The 15,397-nt window shown below is 37.9% G+C and overlaps 1 protein-coding gene across 1 annotated transcript in view; it reads left to right on the forward strand.

The window, feature by feature from the left end:
- Stx8 (syntaxin 8) overlaps positions 1–15,397 on the forward strand; it is a 248,723-nt gene that overhangs the window by 57,863 nt on the left and 175,463 nt on the right. Inside the window, exon 6 of the mRNA XM_047546175.1 lies at positions 3,279–3,371. Within this exon, the coding sequence (XP_047402131.1) occupies positions 3,279–3,371 (93 nt within the window). The remainder of the gene's footprint in view (positions 1–3,278; positions 3,372–15,397) is intronic.

Here is a 15,397-nt window from a genome sequence, read left to right on the forward strand (position 1 = left end):
ATATTCTCCAGTTTCATCCATTTGCCTGCAAATGCCATAATTTTATCATTCTTTTCCTGTAAGTTTCTTTAATAAAAAAGGTCTTTTTTTTTTTTTTTTTTCCAACTCTCCCTTTTTCCTCTGAAGTTCTAAACGGTGCTATTTGCCTTGTAGTTCCCACTATGTAAATTTCACTGTTTGAATCCTGTGTTGTTTAGCATCATCTTCTCTCCCAGATATTTTCTGTAAATTGGTGGTTAGATTTAGTGAGTTGATCAGAATCAGGTTTGTTATTTTTGGCAAGAATATATTCTGATGATTGTCCCTTTTGTTGTTTTAATCTGCAGTCACCAGATTGTCTTCCCACAATTACATGACATTCATTCAGAGAATGGTTTTCCTGAATGTCTAAAGATAGGAAGTATCCACATACACCATTGCTCCAAAGGGATTTTCAGAAAACGATTGTATTAAGTTTTCTGTTGCTGCTGTAATAAATTAGCACCCGCTTAGTGACTTAAAACACATATTTAATATTGTGCAGTTCTGTAGGTCAGAAGTTCACAGGAGCTGCATTCCTTTCTGGAGGCTCCAAGGGAGAATCCATTCCCTTGTCTGTTCCTGCTTTTAGAGGCCACCCACATCCCTTGGCTCAAGGTACCCTTCTTCCTTCTTTGAAACCAGCAATTGCATCTCTCTGACCCTTCTTCTTATGTCCCTCTGACAGCATCAGCTGGGAAGGTTCTCTGCTTTTCAGGACTCATGATTATACTGGGTCCACCTAGTTAATTGACACTAGCTTCCCTTCTCACTCCTGTTGACCTAAATCACATCTGCAAAGTTCCTTTTGCCTGGTAAGGTAATATATATTCACAGGTTCCAGGGATTAGGACATGGACATCTTTGAGCAGGAGCCATTATTCTTTCTACAACAATGATCATCCATCTTTTAAAATTCACACCATTGTAAACCTGAAGGTTTTGTGGTCCATTGTCAGTGATCTATTATGATACCATAATGTCTTGGGTTATGTGATAGAGTAGGGCAGGTTATGGAAGTGAACTGTAATTATGACATCATCATAGTTTTGCTAGTTGCAATAGACTGTTTGCATGGTTCATGGTTATTTTAACTTTTGTGGGTGGCAACATTTTGATTATTATCCCTATGTGGCCATACCACCTACTCTTAGAAATGCTTCTTTATAACTTGGAGAGGCTTAGGTGGTTGAACTTCTCAATGACCCTCACAGAGTCTCCATGTTCAAGATCTTCAGTGTCTTTGGATTAGGGAGTGAAATTTTATTATAGTACTTTAAACATGTTGAGGAGATGCTAAGGTCCTAGAGAAATTACTTAATTGGAGCAGCATTTTTAGTCCTCTTTCTGTTATGCATTAGAAATATGGCTTTTAGGTAGTTGTTAGACAATAAATTTGAGAGAAAAGAAAAATGTAACTATTTTTCATTCATAATGTATGTCTCTTTTAGATAAAACAACTCAGGACTTTGATGACTCTTAACCTAATTGAAAGCACTAGAGAAATCTCCTCTTATTAAATTGTTTTACCTATTAATTCACTCTGACAATTTACCTTCAGTCCTATGTATAGATTATTCTGCAGATGCATTTAGAGTTTTACTGTAACATCAGACATCCTATAACAGTGTTTGGTTGATGATAGATTTCTCTTGGAGGCCATCCAAGAAGTTGTTACTAAAGACCAAAAGAATCTCATTATAAAGTGATTTTACTATAAAATGGTCCCTTGGAATGGTCCCTAGAGATAGCAGGTCATTTATAGTTTAAAAAAAATACAGTGTCAAAAAATGTCACTAAGGTATCCTTACCTCACACTTTTAGTTAAAATAAGTTCCAGATGAATCAAAGAGCTAAGTGTAATGGTTCAATGCCATCAAAAACCTTTGAAAAAATATAAATAGATGTTAATATGATCTTGAGTAGGATGACCTTTGTGATTTCTGCTTTCATAGATACACCTTCACGTGAAATAGTCATTTAAAAAGCCCATAAACAAATGGAGTCACAGCTGGCATAATCTGCCTTCATCTGGCATATTGTTTGGGTGAAAAGAGTCAGTAGACTCAACTTCAGAGGGTTCTTTCCAATGTACCTGAAAACAAAGGAAAAAAAGATTGTGGTCACTGGATTTCACATGCATTGAAGTAGTGCTGCCCTCTAGCTAGGGTGTCAAGGAAAAGTGTCCATGGGGAAGTATCTCATTGGAGGCTCTCTTATTAGGAAATACACAAGCAAGGCACATGTACTGCTGTCCACTAGCCACTGCACACTGGAAAAGCTGACATAGAAGTTGCAAGCATTGACAGATTCTGTCAAGAGACAAGGCTCAGGGACTAGGGTATAGCTCAGTGGTAGAGCACAAGCTTACCTTTGGGTTTTAGCTCTAGCAACCACTCCCTCAGAGAGATAGCAGGCAGTGATTGTGGTGGGAGACAAGACAGACAGACAGACACACACACATACACACACATCTACGGGCCAGGGGGAAAAAACCTGGCAAAGGAAAAATATATTTAAGGGGTTCACATAAATTTTCAGAGAACTCAGAAAAGATGATTTTGGAGCTGAGAGACAATGAATTGATATCCAGCTTCATGTTTAGTTATCTTCAGGGAAATACTTCAGGGAAGATCTTTGTAAATACATCATTGCATATTATCTGAATGTTTTCTTATATATGTATTTCTTATATATACTCCATAGACTTAGAAGTGATAGACTAAAAGGGGCACAATCTACTCTCAAGAAAGATTTCGATCAATAAATTGAACTTATCCTCCTATTACATAGTACTTCAGAGCTTCTAGTTCGTCACACTTCAGTTACCTTAGGTATCATTGTTCTTTTTAATCCTTACAAATATGATAAATCCAAAAAATCTTTTTTTTTTAAATTAGTGGTGTCAAAACTTTTTTTGTGTTATTTTTCCCTTCTAAAATTCTTTTGTGTATTTCCCATCTGTATCCTTTGCTCATTTAAAAAATTGGGACATAAGTCTTTTTATTATTGATTTATAGATGCCCTTTTAAGTACCAGAAAGTTTGTATAATCAAATTTTATTTTTCATATTTAAAATTTTAATTCTTCTGAAAATAATTTTGGTATAAGGTGTAATATACTTATTTAATTTTTTGTTTCTATGCTAATTATTCTATCCCTTGTATCATATATTGAGTTGTGTTACATGCCTAAGTATGTTTATGGACTTTAAATTTCTTTGGTTTTTAGATAGTTAATTGTTTTTCTCTTTCTTTCAGAACAGGATGCAGGCCTTGATGCCCTTTCCTCTATTATAAGTCGCCAAAAACAAATGGGACAGGAAATTGGGAATGAATTGGATGAACAAAATGGTAAGAACTAGTTTGAGATTTATCACGTTTGCCATTTGGTATAAATACTATAGGCTTAAATATTTGTTGAGAGTTTTAAAAATATATAACATAAAGTGGTTTAATATCAATGGATTGTTAAGGATTAATGCAATTGAGGGTGGTTTGTGACTGATTTTGACTGTAGTTATAAAATACTATGTAAGGAAATATGATTTCAAAAATATCTATTTCTCAGTCACTGTTTATTTTATTATGATTTTGTCCAGGGGGGTTACTAGTGATTTAACCCAGGGTCAATTTACCACTGAGCTTTATCCCCAGCCCTTTTTTATTTTGAGATAGGGTCTCACTAAGTTACTTAGGATCTCACTAAGTTTCTGAGGCTAGCCTTGTACTTGTGATCCTCCCATCTCAGCCTCCCAAGCTATTGGGATTACAGGCATGACTCAGTAGCTGCTTTTGAAAATACTTGTTTTATGATCCATTTGTCCCAAGAGCTTTTGTTTCATATGGCAATGACATGAAATTGCTCAGTGCTTGGTACACTCTGATTTAAGATTTAATTAGGCTGTGTGGACCTCACATTATCTACACAACCAGTCGAGTTTGGGCTTCTTTGACTATACATACCAGGTTGCAGGGCAAAAGAACTGTTAAAGGATCTTTGTTCAAGATTTGATGTGACACATGTAGTTTGAGAAAGATTAACTTGAAAATGATGGCAGACTGGATTGGGAGACACAGAGCTTTGAGACATGGATGGTACCTGAAAAACTCTTGCTTGAGCTGTATAGTGTGAGGAGATATTATGGTTTGGATACAAGGTGTCCCTCAAAAGCGCCTGTGTCAATGCAGGAAAGTTTGGAGGTGAAATGATCAGGTTGTGAGAGCTGTAACCCACTCAGTCCATCCTAGTTAGAATGTACTGGGTGGTGCCTTGTGACTGGGGAAGATGGATCACTAGATGCATGCCTTGGAAGGGTTCTTCTTCCCTGTTGTTGTGTCCTCCATTCGCCACTTCCTGGCCACCATGAGGGTAAGCAGTCCTTTCCACCATGCCCTTCTGCCATGATGTGCTGCCTCACCTTGGGCTCAGAGCAACCAACTTGGTCTGCCATGGACTAAACCTCTAAAACTGTCAGCCAAAAATAAACTTTTCCTCCTTTAAGTTATTCTTGTCAGATATTTTGATCGTAGGACCCAAAGTTGACTAAAATGGGATGAGAGCCTGAATCAGAGTTGTAGCAGCAGGAATGGAGAAGAAAGGATGGATGCAAGGGACTGACAGTGCTTTTACTGTGACTGACAAAGGGAAATTGAGAGGAGTCATCTTGAGTGAAGAGCATAAGACCAGTTTGGACATGTACAATCAGTGAAAGGTCACTGAAAGGTCCAAATGGAGATGTTGGGTTGATAGTTGGAGACATGGTACCAGAGCTCAGGGAGAGAATAGGAAAAAGAAAAAGTGGGAGAAACGTAGCATAGAGATGGTACATGAAAACAAGAGTGGGTGAGGTTCTAGTGAAGAACCTTCATTTACAAAAGCCTCCCTGCTGTGTGCTAAGCACTGACATCGATGTCATTTCATTTATTTTCCCCAATATCAGGAAGGCAATATTATCCTTATTTGTTAGAAACAAAACTCAGAGCAACTGAGAGACCTCAGAATGCCACATCATTTATAAGTGACAGGATTGAAATACTGACTCAGGGTTTCTGATTCTGTTGTGACTGACTTTTCTGTTACATCAGTTTCCTTTCAAGGCAGATGAAGTAGGGAGAAAAAATACAAAGAAAAAGGTTCTGAGAACTTAGCTTTTGGTGATGGTACCATGATAGAATGACTTCCAAAGAAAGTTACCATGATGTATAAGCCAGCATTGAAGTCCTGGTAATGACTTCAAAAGTCTCGCTGTGAAGGGAAGGCTACATTTGTCAAAATTATGTAATGGGCACTTCCTTTCTTGTTCCTAGGAAGAATGAGTTCATTTGTTCCCAGAGTATTATTCCATTTGTCTATCACATCCATTTATTATCTATCACATATTGATTATTAAAGCAAATGGAAAAACACTGCATAATCTTAATAGTGGTTTTTCATAGTTTCAACATAGAGAGGAAAACAATTTGGTCCTTTTCCTGATGCTGCTAACATCAACATATATGCAGTTTATGTTTTTGCATATAATTCATTTGTTGGTGAGTTCCTTAGTTGAAATTGTATCAGTAAGAAAATAAGCTTTATAGAAAAATCTGTCAGGGTGAAGATATAGCTAAGTGGTAAGAGCTCTTGCCTAGCAGTTGTGAGGCCTTGGGTTTGATCCCCAGAACCATTAAAAAAAAAAAGGAAGGAAGGAAGATATGCCTATTTGGTGTAAAATTGTTCCTTATCCCAAAGAAATTTAGCTTATTCAATGGGTCTGACTACAAAAGATTCTGGCCCCAAACTGGCAAAGCATGCCCATCCTGTGATGTGTGTGGATAGGCCACAATATCTATGATAGATTGTTAAGAAAAGGTGTATAATTCAGTGGCGATCTTACCAACTTCCCAGGTGAAATCACATATTTTTCCAGCACAAGCAATCATACTAGCACAACTTTATATTGCTTTTACTTTAGTGGTTATCACACTTTGCTTCCAATTAGAATCCCCCAGGGAGCTTTTTAAAACTTGCAAAGCCTGGACTATATCTTCGTTAGTTTTCTATTGCTGCTGTAACAAAGTTAGTGGCTTAAGATAACAATACCAACCTAGCTTACTGCTCCATAGGTCACAAGTCTGTCATGGACTTCACTCGGTTAAAACCAAGATGTTGGCAATGCCACATTTCTTTCTGGACACTCTAGGAGAGAATTCATTTCTTGCCTTTTCCAGTTTCTAGAGGCTACCCACATTCCTTGGCTCATGACCCCTTGCTCCATCTTCAAAGCCAACAACAGTAGCTTGAGCTCTTCTCATATTGCATCACTTCTTCTGCTAATGCTGCCTCCCTGTTGCACTTTTAAGGACCCTTCTGATTATGTGGGGCCCACCCAGATAATTCAGTGTGATCTCTCCACTCACAGGTCAGTTGATTAGCAACCTTAACCTGCAGTGTGGATGCCCCTTTGCCATGTGACCTTACATATTCATAGGTTTCAGGGACAAAGACGTGCACATCTTTTGGGAGCCATTATTCTGTCTCCCACCAGTACTTTATACCAAGTCGATTAGAATCTTCAGGACTGGGGCCCAAGCATTAGTACTTTCCAGAGCTCCTCAGATTGATTTCAGTGTGTTGCCAAGCTGGAGAACCAGTGACCTTGCTGAATGTGCTGAGAATATATCTAGCACTATCTTCCTCTGCATCTCCCCAATCCACATCTCCATTTGAGACCCGAGTGGATACATGTGTATATAGACAAACATGAGGTATTTTTCCCTTAGCTGCCAACATAAGCTGGATTTTCTCTGTGGTGGCCTCCCAGGGAGACGACAGTTAAGCTGGTGGTTTTCTAATGTGCACATTTTCTCCTCAGAGATAGGGCAGAGTCAGCCATTTTCTCTCACAGGAACTGAGGGAGAGACTCTCTGAGGATAAAAAATTATATCCCTGTCAGGACAACAGTCAGCCTCTATTCGTTTTGTTAAAGTGAACAAAGGCCATTATATCCATAGGTGGTAAGTGTAGAATTGCAGCCCCATCTGGATCTTTATTGTGATCTGAGTGTGTCATAAGTCAGGGGCACTGGAGAAGGATACCACTTTTGTTGTAAATATCTCCATATGATTTACCGAACTACTGAATTATTCTTTTGGTTTTCATTAAATGAGAGAAACAATAGGCTGGGATAATGGCCAGCCAGGCCATTTTGGAATCAAGTATCAAAACCTTACTAACAAAATCATTGTACTTAGAACATAACCACAAAACCAAAGGGTCAAATTATCTTCAATTTAGAAATTCAGTTTTCAGTCTTCTCCTAGAGAGTTAAAGAGCCTGACCCACACCAGTCATTACCCTGTTCATATGCCAGTGACAGGGCCTAATGAGGAAGAGGATTAACAGTGAAGTGAAAATCCCAGTGCTGGGCACTCAAAGGTACACTGGTTATGGGGGATGGCAGGAGGGAGGGGTGCGGAGCCACTGAGATCCCCTCATGGAACCATTGAGTTTGTGCTCTTCAGCTCAAGGTGAACTGTGAGAATGGGTGGGCACAAGGGGTTGTGACAGACCACCCAGAGACTGTTCCAAAACCAAGAGCTATGGTACTGGTTTATTGGGAAATTCTTTACAGTTCATGCTCAAGAAGACAGACTTTTTAAAAACATGAAAGCAAGAAAATAAATGGGGTTGACTTGACCAAAGTCAATGCTCTGAGAACTAATTTTGGCATTAACCTCAACAGCAGCACACACAGAACTGTAGAGACACAATTCTGAGGGTGAAATGGCACAGAAAGCACATCTCTCCCAGCATGCGTAGGGTCTTCATTATTCTCTCAGTTGCTAAGATATCCCCAGTTGACCAGTCCTTCTGATGTTTCTCTCAGTCTGTGACCACGTCCTTGCTTTCTGCAAGAATAAGATGTTCCAGGCTCACCCTTTTCAGACATGTCCTAATCTTGGAATCAGCTTTCTTCAAGAATCCCTGGCTCCTTTCACTGGGAAATGGTGTGAAGAAACCAGAATTTCTGTGCAGACTTGCCCATTGCCACAGGGGTGCCCTTGCTTTTTAAGCAAGGGTGCTTTACCACTGAGCTACAGTCCCCAAACCTCACCTTTAATTTTTTTTTTTTTTTTTTTTTTGAGAAAGGATCTTGCTACATTGCTCAGGCTGGCCTCAAACTTGCAGTCTTCCTGCCTTGGCTCTCTGAGTCCCTGGGATTACAGGCATGTGCCACCATACCCAGCTCTCTCTCTTGTGTGGATGAGAGAGGGAGAGAGAGAAAGACAGACAGACAAACAGACAGACAGACACACACACACACACATAAAATACACACACACACGTATACATATATATATCACCAATACTAGGATTGAGACCGGTTTTTCCTTTGAAAGAGCTAAAAAAATGATTCTTCTCCTTAACACAAAATGATCTGATTTCACACATATAGCAGTGAGTTGCCTTTCATTGATTAGTTGAATTTTCATGTTAAAAATGGAGAAAAATAATGTAGTAGGCTGTATAATGAGCCTCCCAAAGACATCCACATCTTGATCCTCGGAATCTGTGAATATTATCTTGTATGGCAAAAGGGACTTTGCAGTTGTGTGAAGGTAAGGTTATCAAAATGAGATTATCCCAGATTATCCAGGTGAGCCCTAAATGCAATCACAGATGTTCTTATAAAAAAGGTGTTGTAGGGTGCTTGCCTAGCATATGCAAAGTCTTGTTATTTGGTCCCTAGCACCTGCAAAAGAACAGAAACAAAAACAAAAAACTGAAGGAGAGTTGGAGGTTTGACATGGAATAATAAAACAATGCAATCACTGAAGAAGGACACTACCCTCCTGGATTTGAAGATAGAGGAAGGAGTCACAAGCCAGGATAGCAGGAATAAAGCTCTAGAAGCCAGAAAAGGTCAGAAAATGGATTTTCCCCTAAGCCCCTGAAGGGACACCTTGATTTCTGTCCAATGAAACTGGTTTCAGATTTGTTTCTAGAACTATAAGGGAGTCAGAGTGTATTGCTTTGAACTGCTAAATTTGGGATACTTTGTTATAGCAGGAATAAGAAAGTAATTGTGGTAATCCCAATGTCCTTTTGTCAGTTGTCAGTGAATTCAGATTAACCACCCTTCTGCTAAAAAATGTATTTGGAATTACCATATGTCTCTAGCTCTCTTAGCTCTTAAGGTGATTTCTTTAAAGCTCACTTCACAAGAAGAGGCTTACATTGCTAGTACCCAAGTCAGCCTCTGTCCCAAGTCTCTCAATCTGTTTGCTTAGCTCTTTGATGACAGAATTAGTCTTGCATGGGAAAATTTTATGTGGGCAGTTTGATGAAGGATCCTTTGTGTATTATCCAATATCAGAATCTCCCAAAGCATGCTAGGCAAGCGTATTTTAGATCATATGGAGAGAAACATTTAACATTTTAATAGTTGTATATTTTATTGTATGTTAGAAATAAAAATGACTAGCATTTAAAACCTATGGATTTTACAGCCTTATAAAATTTCCCTACTCAGTTAACTTGTATAATCCAGAAAAATAATAGTGAATTGATATAAAGAAAAGCTTTAAGCATATTTGGTACAGATGAAATATCAACATGGCAAAAAATTCTGAAGGTGGTATTTCAAGTGTTGAAGTTTGGGAAACATGGCTATAGGAAGATTCTTTTTTGTTAAAATCTAGGTTGCTATAGAGCCTTTACTTCCGTTTTGGCCCTGTCCTGGTACAGTGACTTGTGATTTAATTCACGCAGTTTTCCACTGGCCCTCCTGCTGCTGGGACCACGTGTTAGTTGATTGGAGGGTTAAGAGGATCTGCTGAAATGATGCCTTCATAGCCCTGGTTGCTTACTATGTATTTGCTGAATTGATTTTTTTTTTTTTTTTTTTTTTTTTTTGGGTGCTGGGGATCGAACCCAGGGCCTTGTGCTTACAAGGCAAGCACTCTACCATCTGAGCTATCTCCCCAGCCCCGTATTTGCTGAATTATTAGAAAAAAATATATGTGTGTAAAGAGGTGACTGTGGCAGAGGTGATGTTATCTAATGCTGCTTGCCCAGAACTTGAGTATGTTTACCTTTTGAAGAAAGCAAGACCAATAGGAACTGCTTTCTTTAAATTAAATATAAATGAATTTGAAGTGGAGGGAGCTCCTGTTTCTGCTTGTCAGGTGGAATGTGAGGAGGAAAACATCCCACCCTGATCCACTCCTCAGAGCTTTAGCCAAAGATAGGCCATCATGACAACTTCTCATTGTCCTAGACAGATTATAAGTCAAGCAGGCATTTATGTATTGTCCTGGCTCAAGAACCCAACCTTCCCCTTTTCAAATTTGGGATATGGAAAAATATGATTGTCAGGTGGGGAAATGGTTTTCTCTAAGTGTCTATGCTGGTCTGATTTCGGGTTTCCTTTAATGAGATTCATTCAGTACTCCTGGGATTAATGGAGTCTGCTTTTCATTCATAAATAAATTTGCCAGTTGCTTAGTCTCAGAGAATCTTGGATTGGAAAGGAGTTTATGAGGTCATTCCCTTGCCCTACCTCCTGCCATCTTTTCTTGAAGAACTTCCACCTCGTCATCTCTGACCTGTCATCTATTCTTTCTTCTAAGATCTTCCCAGAAGTCATCGTAAATTCTCTTGATGTGTGAAATCAGCAGCAGCAGTGGCAGTTCACCTTTCTTCTGTCCACATTTGTCCATGTGTGAACATTTTACTGAATAACTATCCTTTGTCTAGATTTAATAAACTTGTTCCCTTGCTGATAAGAAAAGACCTTATTCTAGTAAGATTTTTTTTCTAGAACCAAAGTGAAGTTTTTTTTTTTTTTTTTCTTTCTTAGCACATTCTCACATTTATTAAGGAGATACTGAGTGCCTGTTAAGTGCCAAGCACTGGACTAGAACCCACATCAACAGTTGTGGCAAAAAACATGGCTCCCTCCCTCATGGGATTTTTGATCTCAGGAGGGAGGCAGTTGAGACAGACACTGCATAGATATGCCATTGGTGGTTAGATTGTGGTAAGTAACAGAGAGTTACTAGAGCATATAACAGGAGAACCTGGCATGGTTTGAGGGTGAGGAAAACCTTCCCTGGGGAAATGATATTTGAGTGGACATTTAAAAGTATAAACCAGGGTGCTGGAGGTGGAGTTCAGTGGTGGAGCTTGTGCTTATTGGCATGCACAAGGCACAGGTGTGATCCCCAGCACTGCAACATAAATGAATAAATAATAAACAGGAGTTATCGATATGAAAAGTGAAGGGCAGTCCATCTCAAACAAAGAGAACAGCATATGCAAAGGTTCTTGTTTGCAAAGGAGCATACATGGTCAGGAAAGCTGGGAGAATGCCAGTCAGTGTACCAGAATGCAGAGAGCCGGGGGAGGAGATGGGAAGGCGAGTCTGCCGACGGGGGGGAGTCAGGGCTAAGGACTCAGGGCTCAGGGCATAGGTGTGGCCATCGCCCTATGTCTTATGATAAGTCCAGTGATTTCAGTTATGTGAAATTACTCAATTTGCTACTTAATTCTGTGATTTTGTCCATGTAAGTTACTTAAAATAAAGGAGACATATAATTCTCCAATACATATAATTTATGTATTATGCATTTTAAAAGCATCTGTTAGTTGGCTAACATGCCTGAGATGATCAATTTATAAAGAATAAAAGTTTGTCTTGACTTAGTTTTGGAGGTTCCAGTCCAATCCTTTGGCTTTGGGCCTGTAGCGAGGAAGCACATCATGATGGGAGCATATGGTAGAACAAAAGCACTTACCTCACAATCTGTGGAGCAAAAAGAGAAAAAGGAAGGGACTGAGTTCCCATATTCCCTTTGGGGACATGTGCTGAATGACCTAAGGACCTCTGCTTAGGCTCCACCTCTTAAAGTCTCTACCACCTCCACATACTGCCATTCTGAGGGACAGTCAAGATCCAAACCATAACATCATCTTTTTGTTGTTGATTGTCTTATTAAATTACAAAGGGATCAGGGAATTATGTTCTGTATGCTACCATTTCTTTTGAATTTGTTAAGATCTCTTCTCAGGCTTAGTTACGACTTTAAGTTCATAGCTAACTCCATGTGTGACTGAAGAGAATGTATATCTCTAGTATGAGGGAGCTAGGGTTTTATAACATTTATTAGATCAGGCTTATTAATTATTATGACAGGCTTATTAATTATATGTCTTTACTACCTCCATTTCTGTCTGTTCCTGAAAGAGATGTGCTAAAATCTCCTTCAGTGTTTGTGAATGTAGCAGTTTATCCATGTAATTGGTCCCATTTTTTTGTTTTATAAATTTGAAGGAAAGGTTACTAGATTTTTAAGTATATGTATTAGGGATATGTAAAGGTTGTCATGTATGCGTACACAGTTATTTTTGTTGGTTAAATCTCTTTGTTCATTATATAAATACCTTTAATACCTTCCATTTTTAGGTGTCTTCATCTGATATCACTCTATAGACTTTCTTTTGGTTACTTGTACTTAGTAACCAGTTCTCAAGTTTGTGGTTTAGGACCTTTATGTTCTTAAAAATTATTGAGAACTCCTAAGAGCTTTTGTTTGTGTGGGTTATATCTTTTGAGGCTTATTGCATTTGAGGTTGAAAGAAATATATTTATTAGTTTTTAAATAATAGGCCATTATATGTTAATATAAATAATTTCATGAAAAATAGCTATATTTTTCAAAACAAAAAATTAGAGGAGTCACATTGTTTTATATTTTTTTCAGATATCTCATGTCTGGTTTAATAAAAGACAGCTGGATTCTTGTATCTGTTTCTGTATTCAATCTATTGCAATATGTCATTTTGGATGATGTAGACAAAATACATATCACACAGATATGTAGTTGAAAAAAGGAATATTTTAATAACCTTTCCAGATATTATAATTTTTCTTCTTTAATACTATACCAAAATTTAACAAGTAGTAGTTTCTTAAGGGTTAGTTGCAGTGTGGAATCTGAAACCATACCAATTCATTTTTTTGTACCTGATGTTTAGATGAGGGGAGAGGGACCATTACATTCTGTTGGTCTGTCTCACTTTGAATGTGTGTTTTACCCATGTGTAATTTTGTAATATCATGCATTGATCATTTGGAAAATACTGATTCACCAGTTTAAACAGATCTTCCAAATGTTGACACATTTCATTATACAATATTTCAAAAATCACATTTAATATAAGCACTGATCTCATCAGGAAAGTCTTTAAGTATTGAGAAGCTTTCAAGCTTGTGGTGGCAGATACAAGTTTTCCAAGATTCTAATTTCCACTTGAAAACTCAAATTTTATTAGCACCAACCAACACTGTTAGTCTTTTGCTTTCAAAGTGACATGCTTACTTTGCTCATTTTCAAGAAATTGCCTGCCAAATAACTAAACTTTTTAGCTTTCCAAATGTCGTTGCTGATGTCGTCTCTTCCATCTTTTTTGTCTGTTGTGTCTTAAAAATAAAAATCACAATGTCATCATTTTCATGGGGTTTCTGGGAAAGGGCAGAAGTCAGTAAAAGAATTTATTCAACCTCACATCTCTAACCAGAAATGTATTATCCAGATCTCTTGTTTTTCTTTCATAGTGCCCCTGACTTGCCTTACAGATTGTTCCTTTTTTGATCTTGTTGAGAATTTTAAACATTTAAAACTCTCTCTGATTGTTATATAAAGTTCTTTGAGATTAACTTTCCCCTTCATTACTTTTACATCACTTCTCTTATGGTGATTTTTGTGTTTTGTAATTTTTTGTGTATGAGTTTATCTTTCTGTATTTTATGTATTATATCCCCTGCATTAATTATTTTCTGTAGAAGATTCTACAGTGGGTCCTCGATCATAGAATCATCTCTGTGTTCTTGTGTTGTGACTACTACTACTATCATCTTATGGGGACCACTGGTTGCAGATAAGTTTTAATATTAGTTTCTTGGCTCTGATGAGAATTTGATTTCTTAGCTTCATAGAGCACTGGTCATGACAATTAGTTTTGTTTTGTTTTTTTTCTGAATATCTCTACAGGTTTGCAAGTTATATATTCTATTTCTCTTGTTTTATTGAACCCCACACCTTTTCATCTAGAAAAGTAGGTTGAGAGACTCTGTCGGGATAAGTTAGGTTATGCTGTCATAAGAAATACACAGCTCCCAAATATAAGTGGCTTAAAACAAAAAAACTTTTAAATATCTAAATATATTTCCATTGTGGTTCAGTGGTGGACTTAAGATCTCTGTTTTATAGAACAGGTACCATTTCAAACATTTCTGGGCACTGTACCAGAAAGTAAGAGACTTCTAGGGGTCTTGTCCCTGCTGTTAAACACTCAGGCCTAGAAGTGACAAGTCAATTTCATTCCCACCTCAGTGCTCACAACTAATTGGGAGCCCCATCCAACCACTAGGAGGTATAATCTTACCTAAGGTTTGGATGGGGGAAGAGTTACTGAATATACTTGTTGAATGGCATGAGCAAATATCACAGTGGTAATATTTTTGAGTTGAGATTTAAACTGCTTCTGATATTTACTAACCGTGTACCTTATCGGAGTTTCTATAACCTTAACTTTTCTCATCTATAAAGTAAGAATACATAGAACCTATTTTATACTGATATGAATATGAAAGAGGTTAGTATGTCTGATGCCCACATTGTAAGCACTCTGAAGGTATTTTTTTATTACTTTGTTTGCAGTATAGATTTTTGGTTAAAATGGTAGACTGAGCTAGTGACCCTCCCTACTTCCTTTTCCAAACATGGATCAAAAGAGAAAACTTACAACCTATTTAGTTTAAAGGTCTTAATTGACTTTAATTCACGGTTCTAGAATTGGGCAGCCCTCTTAACCAGAATAAAATGAAAGAACTCTGGGGCTACAGTGTAGTCAGGCAGCATTTAGGGATAGAAAACTGGGAGTGAGCATAGTTGGTTTGCCTTGTTTGAATTGATTGACTGCCTATGAGTGACTGAAGTTCAGATACTGTAACTAACCCACATTTGTTACATGAATAATTCCTAATAAGTCAGTTTTATTTAGTAAGAATAATTCCATATTGTTTGGTCTGTTGGGTCTAGTACAGGAGCTTAGCCCAAATCAATGGCCTCCTACAAATTTTATTTAACACATAAAAATGCATTTTTAAAAACTGTTTTCAAATTCCTAGCTGAGCTTGAGAGCAACAAAGGAAGTTCTCCAGGTACCAGAAATGAAGCTGCTAATCCATGCCAGTGACTAGATGGGAGCCTTGTGGCTCTCAGAGGTAATGGAGCCCATCATGCACCTTAGAGCCTAGTGTTTCCATACTCATGCAGGGATGAGATTGAGGTTATGGTTCCTATGCCTTGCAAGCAGCTGGAAGTGAGCT

Source organism: Sciurus carolinensis, chromosome 3, assembly GCF_902686445.1.
Source record: "Sciurus carolinensis chromosome 3, mSciCar1.2, whole genome shotgun sequence".
Taxonomy (NCBI): Eukaryota; Metazoa; Chordata; class Mammalia; order Rodentia; family Sciuridae; genus Sciurus; species Sciurus carolinensis.